At 46.5% G+C, this 19902-nt stretch overlaps 1 protein-coding gene across 10 annotated transcripts in view; it reads right to left on the bottom strand.

Moving 5' to 3' along the window:
• Positions 1-3171: 3171 nt before the first annotated feature.
• SGSM1 (small G protein signaling modulator 1) overlaps positions 3172-19902 on the bottom strand; it is a 73137-nt gene continuing 56406 nt past the window's right edge. For all 10 annotated transcript variants that reach the window (XM_086346022.1, XM_086346023.1, XM_086346021.1 and 7 more), the window contains 6 exons: positions 16567-16691; positions 15707-15789; positions 11545-11654; positions 9655-9751; positions 7823-7990; positions 3172-5314 (listed from right to left, as the gene is read on the bottom strand). In XM_086346022.1, the coding sequence (XP_086202148.1) occupies positions 5226-5314; positions 7823-7990; positions 9655-9751; positions 11545-11654; positions 15707-15789; positions 16567-16691 (672 nt within the window). In that variant the 3' untranslated portion in view covers positions 3172-5225. The remainder of the gene's footprint in view (positions 5315-7822; positions 7991-9654; positions 9752-11544; positions 11655-15706; positions 15790-16566; positions 16692-19902) is intronic.

Below are 19902 nucleotides of genomic sequence, written 5' to 3'. Positions count from 1 at the left end.
GAATAAGGTAATAGAAAACCTAGGAAGCTGCCACATGGTGTGCAGATGGACTCGAAGACCCTTGGTATGTTTGAAGTGTCATCAGAAGCACGTTGATGGAGGTCAAGCTTGAGTGGGAAGATTTCAGGAACCCTAAGCAGCATCCCCAGGTGGCTCAGACGGTAAAGGGTCTGCCTGCAATGTGGGAGACCAGGGTTCAATCCCTGGGTCGGGAAGATCCTCTGGAGAAGGAAATGGCAACCCACTCCAGTACCCTTGCCTGGAAAATCCCATGGACAGAAGAGCCTGGTATGCTACAGTCCATGGGGTCGCAAAGAGTTGGCCATGACTGAGCGACTTCACTCACTCACTCACTCACTCAAGCAGCATCCTCAGTGCAAAAAGCAGCAAGCAGATAGATGCCAACAAGAAGAAGCCCAAACAGCCTCAGGTCACCCACCTGCGCTTGAGATGAGCCGCCTCCTCTGTGTAATAACCTTACAACAGTCCCCTGCAATCCAAGTTCCTTAATCATCTCTCTTGACCACGCAGCGTGGCTAGGAGGATCTTAGTTCCTTGACCAGGGATTTAACCTGGGCCCTCGGGCAGTGTGGTGTCCTAACCACTGGACCGCCGGGGACGTTCCCTTTCATTTTCTCTCTCAACAATTTCAGCAGTGCCAAAGGGAGCGATTCTTCAGCCTATGAAGCAGAAGCATTTCCACAGACACCATCTTTATTTGACAAGAGACAGAGAGATCTGTCTCATTTTTCTCTTCATCATAATAAGAGGCGCTCTTTGTTTGGAGGAGCCCTGCCCCTACCAAGGCTGGAAATCACTGTGCTTGCTCCAGAAGTCTGAGTAAAGGATGCCAGGAAGATACCGGAGGAGTCCTGCCTAACGCCCTGATGTAATGGAAAGTCCCCAGGGCACTGCAGGGTTTGGAGGGTCATCTGAATTCTGCTAGATTGACTCCGAGGATCTGATTGTGTGGGCTCAAGCTCTCAGTGATTCCAGTGGCTTCAAAGCCAGCAGCACAGAGCCCCGAGAGCCCTTCCCTGAGTCAGCAGAACCCAGTGCAATCCAGTCGGCGTGGGTTTTGCTCCTGCCAAGAACTGATGGCCTCACCATACCCCCTCCAGGGGCTCTCTCACAGCCGAGAGGGCTCAGAGCTCATTCCTCCCCCAGTTCTCCTCCAGGAGCTGTATTCTCAGGTTTCAAAGTTCCCCCTGAGAACCTGAGCAAGAGATGACGGGAACTCAGGGAAACTGAGGTCTCTACCAGGAAATCGTTCCTAGTGATGCTCGGGCCAGAGGGTCCCAGTGAAAGAAGAGGGCCAGGACTGAATCCACAGCCAAAAAAAGTGAAAGTGTTAAGTCACCCAGTCGTGTCCAACTCTGTGCGACCCCACAGATTATAGCCCACCAGGCTCCTCTGTCCATGGAATTTTCCGGGCAAGAATACTGGAGTGGGTAGTTGTTCCCCTTCTCCAGGGGATCTTCCCAACACAGGGATCAAACCCGGGGCTCCCGCATGGCAGATGGATTCTTTATCATCTGAACCACCAGGGAATCCACACCCAAGGGAGGCATTACTACCTCCAGTTTGCAAAAATGAAAACCAAGGCTCAGAGAGATAAAATCACTTGCCCCAAATCACATAGCCAGGAGCTGGCAGACTTGGGATCCTAATTCATCACTCCCCAAACATGTGGACAAAGATACAGAATGTAATTTTAGTTGGTGCAGTGAGAAAGTCATTCCCACATCAATCCTGCTTGAAGTCCTCCAAGAAGAAAAGCTTGTCTGGTGCTGTCTTTAACTTCTCAGACTCTTATTATATCTCTTTTGAACAGTGAGAGAGCAGGCTTCAGGAAGAGGCTTCGGTGGGAAACAAGACTTTGGTAAAACAGTAGTATTCATTTCTACAACCATTTTCTATTTATGCAAATGATCCTGGCTTGCTCTTAGCTTGAAGTTTAAAAAGTGAGTTGATTTATGGGATCTCCCTGGTGGTCCAGCGGCTAGGACTCCATGCTTCCAATGCAGGGAATCCAGGTTCGATCCCTGGTCAGGGAACTAAATCCTACATGCCACAACTAAAGATCCCACATGCTGCAACTAAGACCCAGCACGGCCAAATAAATAAATAAGTAAAAATTTTTTTTAAAGCTGAGTTGATTTAAAGAAAACTAGTAAAGATATAATAGCGCACAGATATGGTCCAAATCATAAAGGGGGCAGCAGGTGAGTTGAGTTTGGAAGAAGCTATCATAAAACTTGGGGAGAAGACTCACTGATTGATGGATCTAATGTCTCTCAAACTTGAGTATCTGTTTGAAAACAGAGAAGAGATCTAAAGTAGTTCCTCCCCCTGCCCTTAGCTGTACCCTCACCTCCCTTCCCTGCCAGGCTGCTGGAACCTCAGGCCTGGGAGAGGAGGAGGAAGATGGAACAGGACGGCACACATGGGCACTGGCCCTTCTGAAACGGGATGGTCGGGACCTCCTCAACTCTTTGTGTAAGTGCTTCTCAGCTGTCCCCGTGGACTCTCCCAGACGCCAAACGGAAAGCTTGAGGTGAAAAGAAAAGGGAGTATGGTTTAGAAGGGAAATGGTGGAGCAGCCAGAGGGGCCTAAACCCAGCATGTTGTCCCACATGGGAACAGCATCATTCAGGTGAAGACACGGAGACAGACAGTATCCACGCACTTGAGGCTACAAGGAGCTCCCCGTGCAGAGGCCTCAGGTTCAATCCCTGGTTGGGGAACCAGACCCCACGTGCCGCAACTAGGAGTTCCCCGGGCTGCAACTAAAAAAAGATGCAGCACCGCAACTGAAGACCCCACGCGCTGCACATACACGAATAAATAAATATTAAAAAAGAGTCATCACAAGCTAAATAAATGGCTGTCTGAAGCCACTGAGATTTGGGGTCGTTTGTTACACAGCATCGCTTGTGGTAACAACTAACTGATACAAAGGATGAGACCAGTTCCCCCAGCCTTGAGCTTTCTGGGGACAGATCAGGCAGCTAGCATGAGACTCTGTCCCTCTCCGGGTCTGGGTCAACTGGGGTGGGCTGAGAGGAGTAGGGTATGAGGACGCACTCTTCAGCAGCAAACATTTCTTTCTTTCAAATCAAAGAGAAAATCCTCCAACACAGAGGCAAGAAATAACCCAGGTTCACACAGTTCTGTTTATATATATTTTCTCTCTATTTAGACACGACTCTTCAGTAAACAGTAATAAGATATGTTGGCAGCACTGAGAAAAGGAGAGCACTCCGGAGATAAAACGACTCCCACGCATTTGATTCGGGGACACAAGGACACACACGCAACGTACAGAGACCCGAACAAACACAGTAAGCCAAATAAATAAGCATTGTTTCAAATCACAACCACGACGCTCTCTGGAACACCACGAGAGAAGGCAGAGAAGAGATCTTGTGCTGTACTTTCAGACCAGTCTCTTAAAAAATAAATAAGAATCGGAAGGTCTAGGACCTGGGTCTTGCTAAAATAACATCCTCTGTAGTGAAGAGTTGAGTGGCAAAATAAAACTCTTATCTAGAGGGAGATTTCATACATGATCACCCGTCTCGGGAAGGCAGAGGGCCAGGGCGGGGAGATGAAACTTTCACAGAGCGCTCTTTGGAAGCAAGGTCCATCTCTCGTCCATCCCACCCAGGACACCCCACTTGGGCGGAAGTTCAGATGCAGCTGAAAGTGCTGGGTCCAAGGGAAGCGCCTTCACAAGCATGCCAGGCAGGGACTGCTCCCCCTCCTGGTTTGCTGAGGATGGGAGGACAGATGCGCCCCTCTGTCAAGGTTTCAATGTGCTTGATGAGTCTCCTCTCCTCTTCAAAATCCTACCTGCCATTCTTGGGAAGAGCATCCTTCTGGGACTCTCTCTGTTTCTCCTGACTCTGGTCCATTCTCCGAAGCAGAGAAGGGCTGGCATGACTGCTCTCCCAGGAGGACATGTAGGCAGGGTAAACTAGCTCGCCTAGGGTCTGTTTAGGGGGTTGGTGACCCTTTGTGTGAAGATATGGAGGGAACCATTTCCAGGCTAGGCTGTGACCCGGATGCCAGTTCATCAGCTCATTTTTTTTTTCCCCAAGGAGAACATCCGCCACACCCTACCCTGGCCAACCTCTGTCCTCCTCTCTTCCCTTTGTCCTGAGTTAGCAAGGGCACTTAAGGAAATGCCAGCCTCCTTGAACAAGTGGCTTGCACCAACACACACCTTCCAAGCTTCTGGAACTCCAGACCCAATGTAGGAAGGAGAGGCGAGGTCCTCCCTAGGATGAGAGGAAGGGGATGTGGGCTCTGCCCTGCCCGGAGCAGGGGCTCTGAGGAGGACCATGAAGAGGCCTGTCTCAAGCTTACAGACCCTTCTCACAGCCTTTTGTTGAAAGAAGAAAAAAGTCTCTCCTGGGGCCAGGGGGAGGAGGAAAAGATGAGAAAACCCCAAAACTGAAATCCCCGACCCCAGGAGAGATGTGCAGAGGACCCCATGTGCCTTTTCTAAATGGGGGCTGGAGGGAGTCTCAGGACACAGGTGGCTCAGGTACGAAGAAAGTGGGGAGGGAGAAACACTTGCAGTCCCTCCTCCAAGCCAGTGGTTCTCGAACGGGGGGCTACCTGGCAATGTCTGGAGAAGTTCTGGATGTCATAAGGCGGGGGGCGGGGCAGGGGGTGGAGGGCACTACTGGCATCTAGCAGGGAGAGGCCAGAGATGCTGCTCAACCCCCGACACTGCACAAGACAGTGTCCTTCATAGAAGAATTCCGTGTCAGCAGCGCTCTGCTCCCAGCCACGCTCTGGAACATCTCCAAAGGCCCCTTCAGAGCTCAGAGGCAGCCCCACAGACCTCTCCTATACCCGTTTCCGAAAAGTTCCCAACCCAAGTCTCATCGGACAAGACAGCCTGGAGGGATGGGAGGGAAAGGAGAGGAGACCATTCCGGAGACCACGAACAAAGATGCTCCTCTGCCCACCAACAACCCCCAACTTCCACAAGGGAGAAATCCCAGGCTTGGGCGATCTTTGGTCAAACAGGAAAACGTAAGGCTGAACTGAAGGGGCAACCCCTCCACCGCACCTGCCCAGCGGCCAAAGCTGGGGTGCTTGCTCTTTGCACAGAAGTCCATGCTCGGGAACAGACATCAGGACCTCGCTCCCCGGGCGGCTGGGAGGAGAAGCAGGCGGGACAGGCGGGCGGGCGGGCGGTGGCGCGGCCCTCACTTGTTCTCAATCAGGGTCTGCACCTTGTACACGAGGTCCCGGGCCAGCTTCAGGACCTGTTTTGTGTTGTGTCGCTCGGCCATCTCTGAAAGAGCAGAGAGCAGAACCACATGAGCCTTCTCTTTGTTTGTCCTTGGGCCACACTTCCAGCAGAGACCCTGAGAGGTCTCTGGGGCACCCCCATCCCCATCACCAACTGGTATCACCCCCAGAGTGGCTCTGGAAGCACAGACTTTGGGGACGGCCTGTGACTCCAGACCTCAGTTTCCTCATCTGTGAAATGGGAACCATAACAATACCTACTTCACAAGGTTACTGTGAGCTCAAACGGGATGAAGTGTGTTTGTTTAAAAAAATGTGCGTCTGTGTGTGTTTAAAAAATGTTCGGTCTTCTCACCATCCTCCTACAGACACAGGGACTGGGCACCTTTTAAGAAAGCAATGTTGGGCACACGGTGGATGCTTCAAAGCAGAGAGGAAAGGAAGCAACAGAAGGAGGTGGGGAGGGGAGGGGAGAAAGCACAAATAGCCATTTTGTCAAGAATAACACACAATGATCAGCTCTCTGAAAAATAATAATCCTAAATTTAGACATTTGTCATAAAGAAATCATCTGGTAGGAGCGAAAGACGCTAAGACCATGGTTCCCAAACTGGGTGCCGAGGGTACCCCTGTGAGCTCATGGCAATTTGGGGGGAAATACAGCGATCTTCCACACCTGTTAAACACCACATAAACTGCTAATGGGAGTGAGTGAGTTTGCAATTTGCGCTCCTATCAATGGCTTTATAGTGTTGCAAAAAAAACAAGTTTTCAGCAAGCAGTTGCCATGATAAAAGCAAGTATCATGTGAAAATCACTATGGAAAAGGAAGTGAAGGTGGTGAGTTCAAACTGATTCCAAAATTTGAGAAGTTGGGCAAAGTCCAACAGGTGAGAATACCCACTAGAAACTGCTTGTTTAAATATAAAATATATTATTTTCTTTTGACTTATGGCTACTAAGTTGTTAGGATAGATATACTTATCAGGTGGTTTGGACTTAATTATTCAATAGTTACTGAACGGTCTGGGATGCCATGAAAATTTCACAGAGACACTAGAGGTGCTATGAACTAAGAAAGTTTGAGAACCTCCACGCTAAGATATGAATTGCTTTGGGTTCTCACAACCTCAAACCAAAACCAACGTAGATGTTAAACCAGAAAGGATGGTTCAGTAAGTTATGAACAGGTGCTTGAGGTATATTCTGCTTTCTCAAAAAATTATTATACGGAAAATGGTTTTAAAAATATCAAGTGGAAAAAAGCCTAGATACAACTGGATTCTGTGATGGTTGTTGTTTAGTCACTAAGTCATGTCTGACTCTTTGCGACCCCATGGACTGTAGCCCACCAGGCATCTCTGTCCATGGGATTTCCCAGGCAAGAATACTGGAGTGGGTTTCCATTTCCTTCTTGAGGGGATCTTCCCGACCCAGGGATTGTCTCTGGGTGTCTCCTGCATTGGCAGGTAGATTCTCTATGGCTTAGCCACCATGTACATAAGTTTGGAAAAGACTGAATGAAAAAATAAATATTTTTAAATGAACCTGTTAAGTGCAACATGGTTTTCTGGGTTTGATCCTAGAGCAGAAAAAGGACATTAGTTAAAAACCAAGTGAAATCAAGTAAGTCTGTAGGTTAGTTGATAGTACTATATCAGCGTTAATTTCTTTGTTGTGATACATGTATGAGGATCAGGTAACATATTAACATTAGGGGCTGCTGCGTTAAAAGGTACAGGAAACTCTCTGTACTATCTTTGAAATTTTTTCTAATAATAACTAATAGTTAATTATTATTATTATATATTATTAAAATGTAAAATATATTAATAATAATAACTAATAATGTTTCCAGTGTAAGGTCATCACTGGCGGCTTTTTTCTTTTTTTGCTTTATCCAAAACCTTCTTTAGTTTAAGAGAGTGTTTTAATAGTCATAATAGCAGCAGCTTCTATTCAAAGCAACAGTTGTGAGCCACGTACCACGTGACTGATGAGCCTGACATCCCTGTGGTCTCATTTAATCCTCCTGACATCTCTCTGATGGAGGTGTCAGTATCATTTTATTCCCAAGGAATCTGAAGTGTGGAGATGCAAAGTCACTTGCCCAAGGTCACATAGCTCCCGGGTGGCAAGACTGTGCCTTTTCCATGCCACCTTCCTGTGTCTGCTTTCCCTCCACGTCAACCCTCTGCAGCAGACATCCTCCCTCCTGTTCCCAGGTGAGGAAGCAGATGTTTAGAGAGAGAGGAAGTGACGTGTCTATGGCACAGCTCGTTCCCAGCGGAGCCAAGGTTGGCCCCTGAGCCTAATGTCAACACCCAGGCCCCTTCGGCCAGATCCTGAGAGAAACACACATGGAGCACTCAGCATTACTAGATGTCAACTCATCCACTGGGAAATAGCCACCGGAGGTGGGCAGAAGCCTCCTCCGTCCCCTTCATCTTGAATCAGTCTCAGGGACTCTCCATCCATCCCTCTCCAGGACCCAGGAAGGGGCCCTCCAGAAGCCTGCCCCCTTCGGATGAGACCCTGATCACGTGGGTACCATTAAAAAATTTGATGATGTCTGTGAAATCCATGTTGTTCTCCAAGATGATGTCACGGTAGACCTCCACCAGCGCCAGCGCGATGAACAGGACGTAGTGGGCGGACGAGACGTGCTTGGCTGCCCAGATGGTCTCCCAGACGGAGAAGACGTCATCATAGATGAGTTCTGCCAAGACACCAACACACACGCATGCACGGGGAGAGTCCCCCACGGAGCTCACAGTGCTGCCCGCCCTCGAGAAGGGTCCCAGGCTGGCTGTGCTCTGTGCTTCTGTCCTGGGGCAGCAGCCAGAGCTCAGGCCAGGACGCGGGAGACCCGGGCACTGTCATCTGACAGCAGCCTCAGTTTCCCCTTTTTCTGGAATAGGCTGAGCACACTAGGTGGGCTGTATGTTTCCAGCTCCAACATCCCGTGAGTGGAGGAACTGTGCACGTGCAGATTTAGTTTTCCTTGACTTGTTCCTGCCCTGACCCTGGGCCAGAGTCCTGCTCTCTGCCTGCACCCTCCAGCTCCTTGAGCACTCGTGGGGGTACCTCCCCTTCCCCCTGCACCCAGGCAGAGTCGGCTGCTGCTTCTGAGTTTAGTAAAGAGAGACAACAGAGTAAGGATGAAGAGTAAGGCTTCCTGCGTCCAATAAAAATCCGTCTGAATCCTGGCTCCATCACTTATGAGCAAGGTGACCTTGGGCTGTTACTTCCCCTTCATGAGCCCTTCCTTTTCCAAATCTGTAAGCATGGTGATGTTGGTGGCAGAGGTTGCCATCTCTTTCTCCAGGGGAATCTTCCCAACCCAGGAATCAGACCTGAGTCTCCGGCATCGATAGGCAGATTCTTTACCACTGAGTCACCAGGGAACTTCACATGGTATGATACCAATAGTAATAAAGGACTGAAGAGACTTCCCTGGTGGTCCAGTGGTTAGGCGTCTGCTTTGCGATGCAGGGGACACAGATTCAATCCCTGTTTGGGGAACTAAGATCCCACAAGCCCTTGCACTGCAATGAAGAGCCTGTGCACTGCGACAAAAGATCCCACGTGTCGCAACTAAAACTCAAAACAGTCATATAAACAGATACATAAATAAATATTTTTTTAAAATAAAGGGCTGAAGAAATAATACATAGAAATGACTCAGCACAGTGCCTGGCCCTTAATAAATACCTTTATGGGTTAGGGGATTCCCAGGTGGCTCAGTGATAAAGAATCAGTCTGCCAATGCAGGAGACTCAGGAGACCCGGGTTGGATCTCTGGGTCAGGAAAATCCTCTAGAAGAGGAAATGGCACCCCACTCCAGTATTCTTGCTGCGAAAATCCCATGGACAGAGGAGCCTGGTGGGCTACAGTCCATGGGGTCGCAGAGAGTTGGACACGACTGGACAATTGTGCACATATGTATGCACAGAGGTTAGATATTATTACCAGCATTATCCCAAATTGGTATGGTAGCAATGCGCTGTGTCAGACATCATTTCTCAGTCACATGGGACAGATACTCCACGGGCTTCGGAGTTCTTGGCCTCTGATAGGCCGCTTAACAGAATGGTAGGGAACTGGGCTTGCGCAGACAGATGGGGGCTCAGATCCCGGCTCTGTTATTGCTGGGTCTGAATTTAGTTCTTCTCAGCCTTAGTCTCCCCATCTGTAAAATGGGGATTGTGACAACACCTACTACAGTGTCTCTGCAAGATAAGGTAGGTAAACTGTAGTCAGAACTCAACAAATAGGTATTACTCTCGTCCAGTGGCTTTGTCCCAACACTTCCCAGCCTCACTGCTGTGGTATCTTTTCCCCCTGGGATTCTGCACAAGGTCCCAGTGGGACGTGTGTACCTCGCTTGAAATCCAGCAGGAACCAGCGGTAGCAGAAGTAGAAATGAGTGTAGTCCCCATTCTGATGCATCAACTCGAAGAGCTCTGAGTCCAGGATCTGTCAGAGGAAGGAAAGAAAGGCATCGGCCTCCCAGGCAAAGGCTGGCCACAGGGGACATCCCCACACCAGACACCGCACAGCCCTTAACAACCGGGTGGAGTTTAAAAATGGCCAAAGAATTTGAAGTGGAAATCAATCTGATGCAACCTAACCCAGTCTTCCTCTAAAGAAGATATGCAAATAACCAATATGCACAGGAACCATGCTTACCATCATTAGTAATTAGGAAAATGCCACAATGAGCTACTATTTCATATCCACTAGGGTGGCTATAATAAAAATGACAGACAACAAAGGCCTGGGAGGATGGAGAGAAACTGGAACCCTCGTGTGTTGCTGGTGGGAATGTAAAATGGTGCCGCTGCAGCTTTACTCGTAGGTACATCCCCAATAAAAACGAAAACCTACGTCCACATAGAAACTTACATATGAATGTACACAACTGCATTATTCATAATAGCCAAAAAGCGTAAACAACCCAAGTATCCATCAGAGGATGAATGGGGACACAGAATGTGGCCTATCCAGGCAATGGAACATTCAGCAATGGAACGAATGGCATATCGATACATGCTGCAACGCGGACGGACCTCGTGAACATCTCACTCAGTGAAAAAAGCCAGACACAAAAAGCCACATATTGTGTGACTCCATTTACGTGAAACATCCAGAATGGGTAAATCTACAGAGACAGAAAGTAGACTAGCGGCTGCCAGGAGCGGGGGAGAGGGATTGCTGTTAATGGTGGTGGTGTTTGTCATTGTTTAGTTGCTAAGTCATGTCTAACTCTTTGGCGATTCGATGGACTGCAGCCCGCCAGGCTTCTCTGTCTATGGGACTTCCCAGGCAAGAATACTGGACCGTGAAAGTCGCTCAGTCGTGTTCGACTCTTTGCGACCCCATGGACTATACAGTTCATGGGATTCTCCCGGCAAGAATACTGGAGTGGGTAGCCATTCCCTTCTCCAGGGGATCATTCCAACCCAGGGATCGAACCCAGGTCTCCCGCACTGCAGGCGGATTCTTTACCAGCTGATTTCCTTCTCCAGGAGATCTTCCTGACCCAGGGATCAAACCTGAGTCTGCTGTGTTGGTAGGTGGATTCTCTACCACTGAGTCACAGGGAAGCTCAGGGGATAGAGATTCTTTATCAGGGTGATGAAAGTGTTCTGAAATTAGATAGTGATGATGATGTCACACCTGTGACTATTCTAAAAACCAATGACTCAAACATTTTAAAAAGGCAAATTTAACAATATATGAATTTATCTTAATAAAGCTCTGTGTACGTGTGTGTGTGTGTGTGTGTGACAGAAAGAGAGAGGGAGAAATATACTCAAATATTTCTTTGTAGTCTGGAGGAGGAAATGGCAACCCACTCCAGTATTCTTGCCTGGGAAATCCCATGGATAGTGGAGCCTGGTGGGCTACAGTCCGAGGGGTCGCAAAGAGTCAGACACTACTTAGCGATAAAACAACCACCACTTCTCTGAAGAAAAGGACCAATACAATCAAATGTCCCGTTAAGGGAAGGACTGTGTTTTGTTCATCACTGTAGCCACAGTGCCTGGGCCAAGTAAATGCTCAGTAAGAATGAGTCCAGTGGAGCTGACTTGAGCTATTGAGTCAACGTTAAGTTGAATTGAGTTTTTCAGTTTAACTCAACTGGGCTGAGTGAAGTAGGACTGAGTTACTGAGTTAATTTAAACTAGGAATGGCTATTAAGTTCGTTTGTGGTCCATTGGGTTGAGCTGGAATAAGTTATGCTATTGAGAAGCTCAAGGTCATACCTGGATTAGCGACCTCATGTTGGCAAAGTGTGTGTCCATGGCGCCCCCGTGGGGGAAGTTCTGATTCATCCTCTTCATGAGCTCGGTGAAGCAGCTGAAGGCGAGGGCCTCTGGGGAAAGAGTACAGGAGAAAGAGTCAACTCTGCCACCGCCCAAGGTCCCAAAGTGATGGTCTGAGGGTCTGAGCCAGTTCATTAAGTCCACAGCCAAATAAGAAATGTAAGGAAGTGGAGTATACGCATGCACACCATTTCAAGGGATGCTCTCCAATCTTTCACTACGTACCTCCCACCCGAGAGGTGTTGAAATAGAGCATCCTTTCTTTTAGGAAAGAATGGTGACAGCAAATGCTCTGTTTTAAAGATCCCTATTTGCTCTAATAAAAAGTTGATGATATTTGGTCCCACGTCTTGAAAAAAATTCTGCGGGGCTCATGAAATTCTCATGTCTGAGAACCACTGTATTAAAATAACAATTGTCAATACTGGAAGGGTGTTTGCAGGTGTTATGCAAAGGCAGGGTCAAATAACTTTGGGAAATGCTACGTAGAGAGTGACTATATATACGAAGGAAAAAAAAAGGCTCTGAGCATTTCTGTAATTTAAAAGATCTGTGTTGGGAATTCCCTGGCGGTCCAGTGGTTAGGACTCCACACTTTCACCACTGAGGGCATGGGTTCAGTCCCTGCTCCAGTGGTTAGGATTCCACACTTGTACTGATGAGGGTGTGGATTCAGTCCCTGGTTGGGGAACTGCTAAGATCCTGCAAGCTGCATGGCACAGCCGGAAAAAAAAAATCCGTTTCATACTGTTCAACCCAGTGTTTAAAATAATTTGAAAACAGTACCTATTTTCTCTTAACACCGAGTAGCTTTAGAGAAAGTTATGAGAAGATTACCCAAGTCACCACAGAATCTTGTTCATTTTCTTTATTTTTCAGAACAGTTTAGATTTACAGAAAAATTGAGAAGAGTGTAGAGTTTCCATATACCTCACACCTAGTTCCCCCCATTACTAACATCTCCCATTAATATGTACATTTGTTACAACTAATGACCTACTGATGATACATAATTAACTCAAGTCCATAGTTTTTTACCTTATGGCCTTTGCTGTTCCAAGAACTCATCTGAGAATTACATTATACACAGCTGTCATCTCTCCTCAGGCTCCTCTTGGCTACAGCTGTGACTCAGACCTTCCTTGGTGGTGGTGACCCTGATGGCTATGAAGAGTGCATGCCAGGTGTTCTCCGGGATGCCCCTCTATTGTCTGATGTTTTTCTCATGATAAGATCGGGGTTATGGGTTATGGTGAGAAAGACCATGTAGGTGAGGTGCCACTTGAGTCATATCACATCAAGGGTGTACAGTGCTGATGTGGCTGAGGACGGCGGACGGCCTTGGCCACCTGCTAGAGGCAGTGTTTTCAGGTCTCTCCACTGCAGAGCTTCTCTCTCACCTCCCACCCTCTTCCGCAGGGAACTTTCTGGAAAGCAGTCACTATGCTCAGCTCTAAGAGTTGGGAGTTATACTTCTCATTTTTAAACAGCTTTATGGAGGCTTGCACACCATAAAATTCACTCTTTTAAATGTACTGGGTTGGCCAAAAAGTTTGCTTGGGTTTTTCTGTACAATGTTCTGTACGATGTTACAGAAAAATCCGGGCAAAATTCTTGACCAAACCAATATAATTCAGTGGTTTTAGAATAGTCAGAGTTGCAAACCATCATCTCTATCTCATTTCAGGAACATTTTCACCATATATCGGCAGTCATCACCTATTGCCCTCTCCTCACAGTGCCTGTCAAGCATGAGTCTATTTTCCATCTCTACAGATTGGCCCTTTCTGGAAGCAACCTGACCATGATGTTGCTAAAGTGCCCAGCTTCTCAAATGTTCCTGAAGCCAGTTTTCCTACCTTACTGGTTTCCTCATTACTACATGGAATAAAATCTCTGTTCACTTTATTTGTATGTGAGAGTCATGTAACCTTTTGAAAATTACATTTTATCGGTTCTGAAGATCATCCACTGAGCTGTTTGAGGGCATTAATCCAGTGGAGACAAATTAAGTCCGTTTGCCTGCACATCTTTTCTTGGTTTTTGAAGTGAATTTTGGGTGGCAACAGAGCTTTAACTTTTCTACCCCTCTAGTTCTTGTTTTTTCTATTGATATTATGTATTTGTTTTTATTTCTGGTTTGTATACCTTCAACAAATTAATCTGAATTGGCGATAGCAATGGTTGGGGATTTGCTTTTATGGTTAACTATCTGGTGAGTTCTGTTGGGTGTATAATGAAAGTTTGTTCTCTGTTGGGTGAGAAATAACAAAGAATCCAATTTCATGGTCTTTTTTCTTTTTTGCTTTGTTTCCTTTTGGGGGGATCTGTTTGTCTCTTTGCAACCTCAGGTCAATTAAGAATCACATGCTCACTGGAAGAAAAATGACTCAATTTTTGTGTTTTGGGCTCACTACATTCAGCAACATTTTAAAGTTTTTGGTGTACAAATCTTGTACTTCTGTTAAATTTATTTATAAATATTTTACTCTTCTAGAGGCTACTGCAAATGGAATTGCTTTTCTGTTCTCATATTTAGATTGTTCATTGCAATAGTATAGAAATATAATTGACTTCTGTATAAGTCCTATATCCTGCAACCTTGCTGAACTTATTAGTTCTAATACTTTTTTGACTCCTTAGGATTTTCTGTATGCAATATCATGCCATCTTCAAATATAGATGGTTTTATTTCCTTTCCAATCTGGACATCTCTATTCTTTTTTCTTCAGTAATTGTCCAGGATAGAGCCTTTTGTGGCAGAAGTGGAAATCTTTGTCATACTCTTGACCTTGGGTGAGAAGTATTCAGAATTTTGTTGACATTACTTTGTCAACAAAGATCCGTCTAGTCAAGGCTATGGTTTTTCCAGTGGTCATGTATGGATGTGAAAGTTGGACTATAAAGAAAGCTGAGCACTGAAGAATTGACGCTTTTGAACTGTGGTGTTGGAGAAGACTCTTGAGAGATCCAGAGGAGTCCATCCTAAAGGAGATCCAACCAGTCCATCCTAAAGGAAATCAATCTTGAATATTCATTGGAAGGACTGATGCTGAAGCTGAAACTCCAGTACTTTGGCCACCTGATGTGAAGAGCTGACTCATTTGAAAAGACCCTGATGCTGGGAAAGATTGAGGGCAGGAGGAGAAGGGGACAACAGAGGATGAGATGGTTGGATGGCATCACCAACTCAATGGACATGGGTTTGGGTGGACTCCGGGAATTGGTGATGGACAGGGAGGCCTGGTGTGCTGCGGTTCATGGGGTCTCAAAGAGTTGGACACGACTGAGTGACTGAACTGAACTGATTCAGAATTTCATCCCTGAGTATTAGTTGTGGGTTTTTCAGAGATGTCTTTTATCACGTTGAGTAAGTTCTCTTTTGTTCTGAGTTTGCCGAATTTTTTTTTTATGAAAGGCTGTTGAATTTTGTCTGATGACATGATCATGTGACCTTCATCCTTTATTCCATGAATGTAGTGAATTGTACTGATTGAACTTCATATATTGAGTCAGCCTTGCATTCCTGGGATAAACCCCATTTGATCACGATATATAATTCTTTTTATATCTTGATGGATTCAGTTTGTTAGTGTTTTCTTGAGGATTTTTACCTTGATTTCATAAAGGACATTGGTCTGTAATTTTCTTTTCTTGTGATGTCTTTGTCTGGTATTGCTATCCAGGTACCAATAAGGCGTCATATAAGGACCTGCACCATAGGATGAGTTGAGAAGCGTTCCCTCCTCTTCTAAGTTTTAGAAGAGTTTATGAAGTACTGATATTCATTTTTCATAAAGTGTTTGGTAGAATTCACCAGTGAAGCCATCTGGGCCTGAGATTTCCTTTGTTTTCATTCATGTTTATATAACCAGTGGCTAGCAAAACCTTGGATGGGTGTCAGGCACCTGGAAATAAGTGTTGGTCAATGTAGAATAAAAGAACTTTTTATTTCACTAAGACCTTGATGTGTTCACTGGACAGGTCTTCTGAACCCTGGCACTGACTCAGTTTATGGAGTCGCAGAGTGAGGTTAACCTTTCTTCTCTGTCATGAGAAGGAAGCCGGATCCCCAGCCCGGGGGCAGGGAGGGTACACTCACCATCATCCAGGATGACCAGAAGTGGGGCCAGGAGGTCACACATGCCCTGGACATAGCCAATCTCAATGTGCTGCCAGATGTAGCTGCAAGAGACACACAGGATGGCCAGCGATGGCACCCACAGTCTGCCTCTCCAAGCCACTCCTCCTTTCCTCTCACCCTGCTTTGGCCCCCATCTCTCACCTGGACCAACTCCCTCAACCTCCCGCCTGTACTCCCATCCTGTCTCATTCTCTTCAAGCAGCCTATGCTGTCACCAGGATGACCTTCTTAAAGCTCAGGAACCTTTACGGCTCTTCACTGCGTGACAAGGCAGTGTCCAAACTCCTTCACTGGGGGTGCCAGGCGTCTATTGCCTCCTCCCAATCCCCCTTCACAGTCTCACACAGCACTTCTCAGGACTTCTCCCTTCCCGCTGCACTGAGGCATTTACCTCTGTACAAACCAAGCACACACTCATGCACCTGTGTTTCTGCCTGAGCCGCTCCCTCTGCCTGGAATTCTCATCTGCTTCTTAATAATCGTAACTACTGTTCACTGAGCATTTACTGTATGCTCTGTCCACTCTATATGTATTTATCACTGAATTCTCAAACTAATCATATGAAAAAGCTACTATCATTATCGCAGTTCACAAATAACGAGAATAAAGCACAGAGAATTAAGTGACATGCGCCAAGTCACACACCTCATAATGAACAGCAGAGAAAGGATTTGAATCCAGGGGGCCTCACTCCATTGCGTGTGCTCCCCGTCGCCCGCACCTGCGCCACCCATTACCCATCTCCGACAGACAGCCCCGCCCCCGCCCCAAAGGCCCCGCCCCCGGTCCCCGACAGCCCGCCCCCCGCCCCGGCCACCTGCACATGATGTTCCGCAGCTTCTCCAGGTTGGCGGGTGTGAAGTACCAGTAGTTGCGGTCACACCTCTGCACGTCCTTCTCGATGCGGTGCAGGTTCACCGTGTACAGGTCCAGGAGCTCTGGCTGCGGGCCCCCAGGAGGGGAGGGAAAGAACAGTCACACCCCAGCTCCTCACAGGGGAGGAAAGAACAGTCACACCCCAGCTCCTCACAGGGGAGGAAAGAACTACTACACCCCAGCTCCTCACAGGGGAGGAAAGAACAGTCACACCCCAGCTCCTCACAGGGGAGGGAAAGAACAGTCACACCCCAGCTCCTCACAGGGGAGGGAAAGAACAGTCACACCCCAGCTCCTCACAGGGGAGGAAAGAACAGTCACACCCCAGCTCCTCACAGGGGAGGAAAGAACAGTCACACCCCAGCTCCTCAGAGGGGAGGAAAGAACAGTCACACTCTAGCTCCTCACAGGGGAGGAAAGAACAGTCACACTCTAGCTCCTCACAGGGGAGGGAAAGAACTGTTCCACCCCAGCTCCTCACAGGGGAGGGAAAGAACTGTTCCACCCCAGCTCCTCAGAGGGGCACTCTTCCACAGAGCCTCTCTCTCTCCTCCTCCTCCTCCTAGCCCTCTCCTGCCATCAATGAGAAAACTTCCTCTATCTGGACCAGTCAGATGTCTGACTTTATTTTTTGTTGATGTTGTTTCCTGAGAAGGCCTCTTTCATTTTGTCTGATGAAAATTCTCTTTAGTTTTTTCTCACAATTCTATGAGGTATATAGAATTATTATCCTCATTTTATATAAGAAGAAAGTAAGATCAAGATATATATATATATATATGTATATGTATGTGTATATATAAATACACTACAATATACATGTAAGAAACCAATTAAACAAATGAAAACACTTCTAGGAAAAACAAAATTTTTGCAGGAAAATATCCAATTTAACATCCATTATATTGCTATAATGATATAAACAAAGATCAATCATTTAACTAAAATTATTGTGACTATAGTGGATGGATGGGGAGTGGGATGGTTTCACTTGTGTGGTGAGGGTGTTCAGGTAGGGAAGGAAAAAGACTGAAACCTCTTCTTCCATAATGGGGAGTCAACAGACAATATTTAAAACTGAAGAAAAACAAAAAAATATTAAGCAGTAGCAATACAGGTATATTATTTACAGACATGAGGGTAAACACCAGATAATTTGGGCAGAATAAGTCACTACTACTGCCTCAGGTGATGAAATTCCAGCTGAGCTATTTCAAATCCTGAAAGATGATGCTGTGAAAGTGCTGCACTCAATATGCCAGCAAATTTGGAAAACTCAGCAGTGGCCACAGGACTGGAAAAGGTCAGTTTTCATTCCAATCCCAAAGAAAGGCAATGCCAAAGAATGCTCAAACTGCCGCACAATTGTACTCATCTCACACGCTAGTAAAGTAATGCTCAAAACTCTCCAAGCCAGGCTTCAGCAGTACGTGAACTGTGAACTTCCAGATGTTCAAGCTGGTTTTAGAAAAGGCAGAGGAACCAGAGATCAAATTGCCAACATCTGCTGGACCATCGAAAAAGCAAGAGAGTTCCAGAAAAACATCTATTTCTGTTTTATTAACTATGTCAAAGCCTTTGACTGTGTGGATCACAATAAACTGTGGAAAATTCTGAAAGAGATGGGAATACCAGACCACCTGACCTGCCTCTTGAGAAATCTATATGCAGGTCAGGAAGCAACAGTTAGAACTGGACATGGAACAATAGACTGGTTCCAAATAGGAAAAGGAGTACGTCAAGGCTGTATATTGTCACCCCGCTTATTTAACTTATATGCAGAGTACATCATGAGAAACGCTGGGCTGGAAGAAGCACAAGCTGGAAGCAAGATTGGTGGGAGAAATATCAATAACCTCAAATATGCAGATGATACCACCGTTATGGCAGAAAGTGAAGAGGAACTAAAAAGCCTCTTGATGAAAGTGAAAGAGGAGAGTGAAAAAGTTGGCTTAAAGCTCAACATTCAGAAAACTAAGATCATGGCATCTGGTTCCATCACTTCATGGCAAATAGATGGGGAAACAGTGGAAACAGTGGCTGACTTTATTTTTCTGGGCTCCAAAATCACTGCAGATGGTGATTGTAGCCATGAAATTAAAAGAGGCTTACTCCTTGGAAGGAAAGTTATGACCAACCTAGACAGCATATTGAAAAGCAGAGACATTACTTTGTCAACAAAGGTCCATCTAGTCAAGGCTATGGTTTTTCCAGTGGTCATGTATAGATGTGAGAGTTGGACTATAAGGAAAGCTGAGCGCTGAAGAATTGATGCTTTTGAATTGTGGTGTTGGAGAAGGCTCTTGAAAGTCCCTTGGACTGCAAGGAGATCCAACCAGTCCACCCTAAAGGAAACCAATCTTGAATATTCATTGGAAGGACTGATGCTGAAGCTGAAACTCCAATATTTTGGCCACCTGATGCGAAGAGCTGACTCATTTGAAAAGACCCTGATGCTGGGAAAGATTGAGGGCAGGAGGAGAAGGGGATGACAGAGGATGAGATGGTTGGATGGCATCACCAACTCAATGGACATGGGTTTGGGTGGACTCCGGGAGTTGGTGATGGACAGGGAGGCCTGGCGTGCTGCAGTTCATGGGGTCGCAAAGAGTCGGACATGACTGAGCAACTGAACTGAACTGAACTGAACTGCCTTGGGGAAAGGCAGAGTTGGGCCAGACAACTTTAGGTTTTTGGATCCAGCCTAGTCTGACCGACTCTTTGTGACAGAAATGACAAATTCTTTAAAAGAAAATGGATGCAGGGACTTCCCTAGTGATTCAATGGTTATAACTCCTCACTTCCACTGCATGGGGCATGAGTTTGGTCCCTGGTCAGGGAACTAAGATTGCCAAGCCATGCTGCATGGCCAAAAAAATTTAAAAAAAGAAAGAAAGTGACTCAGTTGTGTTCTACTCTTTGTGACCCCATGGACTGTATAGCCCACCAGACTCCTCTGTCCATGGGATTGTCCAGGCAAGAATACTGAAGTGGGTAGCCATTCCCTTCTCCAGGGGATCTTCCCAATCCAGGGATTGAACCCAGGTCTCCTGCATTGCAGGCAGAGTCTTTACTGTCTGAGTCACCAGGGAAGGCCCCCCAAAAAACAGGTACATGATCCTTGGCTCAGAAAACCTTTTCAGTTGACATTCTTTCCTCTGGGTTTTTATGGCAAGAAAGTAAAATATTTAAGAGATACTGGACATGAATGTAAACCAAGACGTGCCTAAGCTGGGATTTGAACCCAGCACTGTTTGTGTGCAAAGCCTGTGTTCTT

This window comes from Bos grunniens, chromosome 17 (assembly GCF_055505025.1).
Source record: "Bos grunniens cultivar Pamir isolate PY7600 chromosome 17, Bosgru_T2T1.0, whole genome shotgun sequence".
NCBI classification, from domain to species: domain Eukaryota; kingdom Metazoa; phylum Chordata; class Mammalia; order Artiodactyla; family Bovidae; genus Bos; species Bos grunniens.
This window is presented reverse-complemented; position numbering and strand designations above follow the sequence as displayed.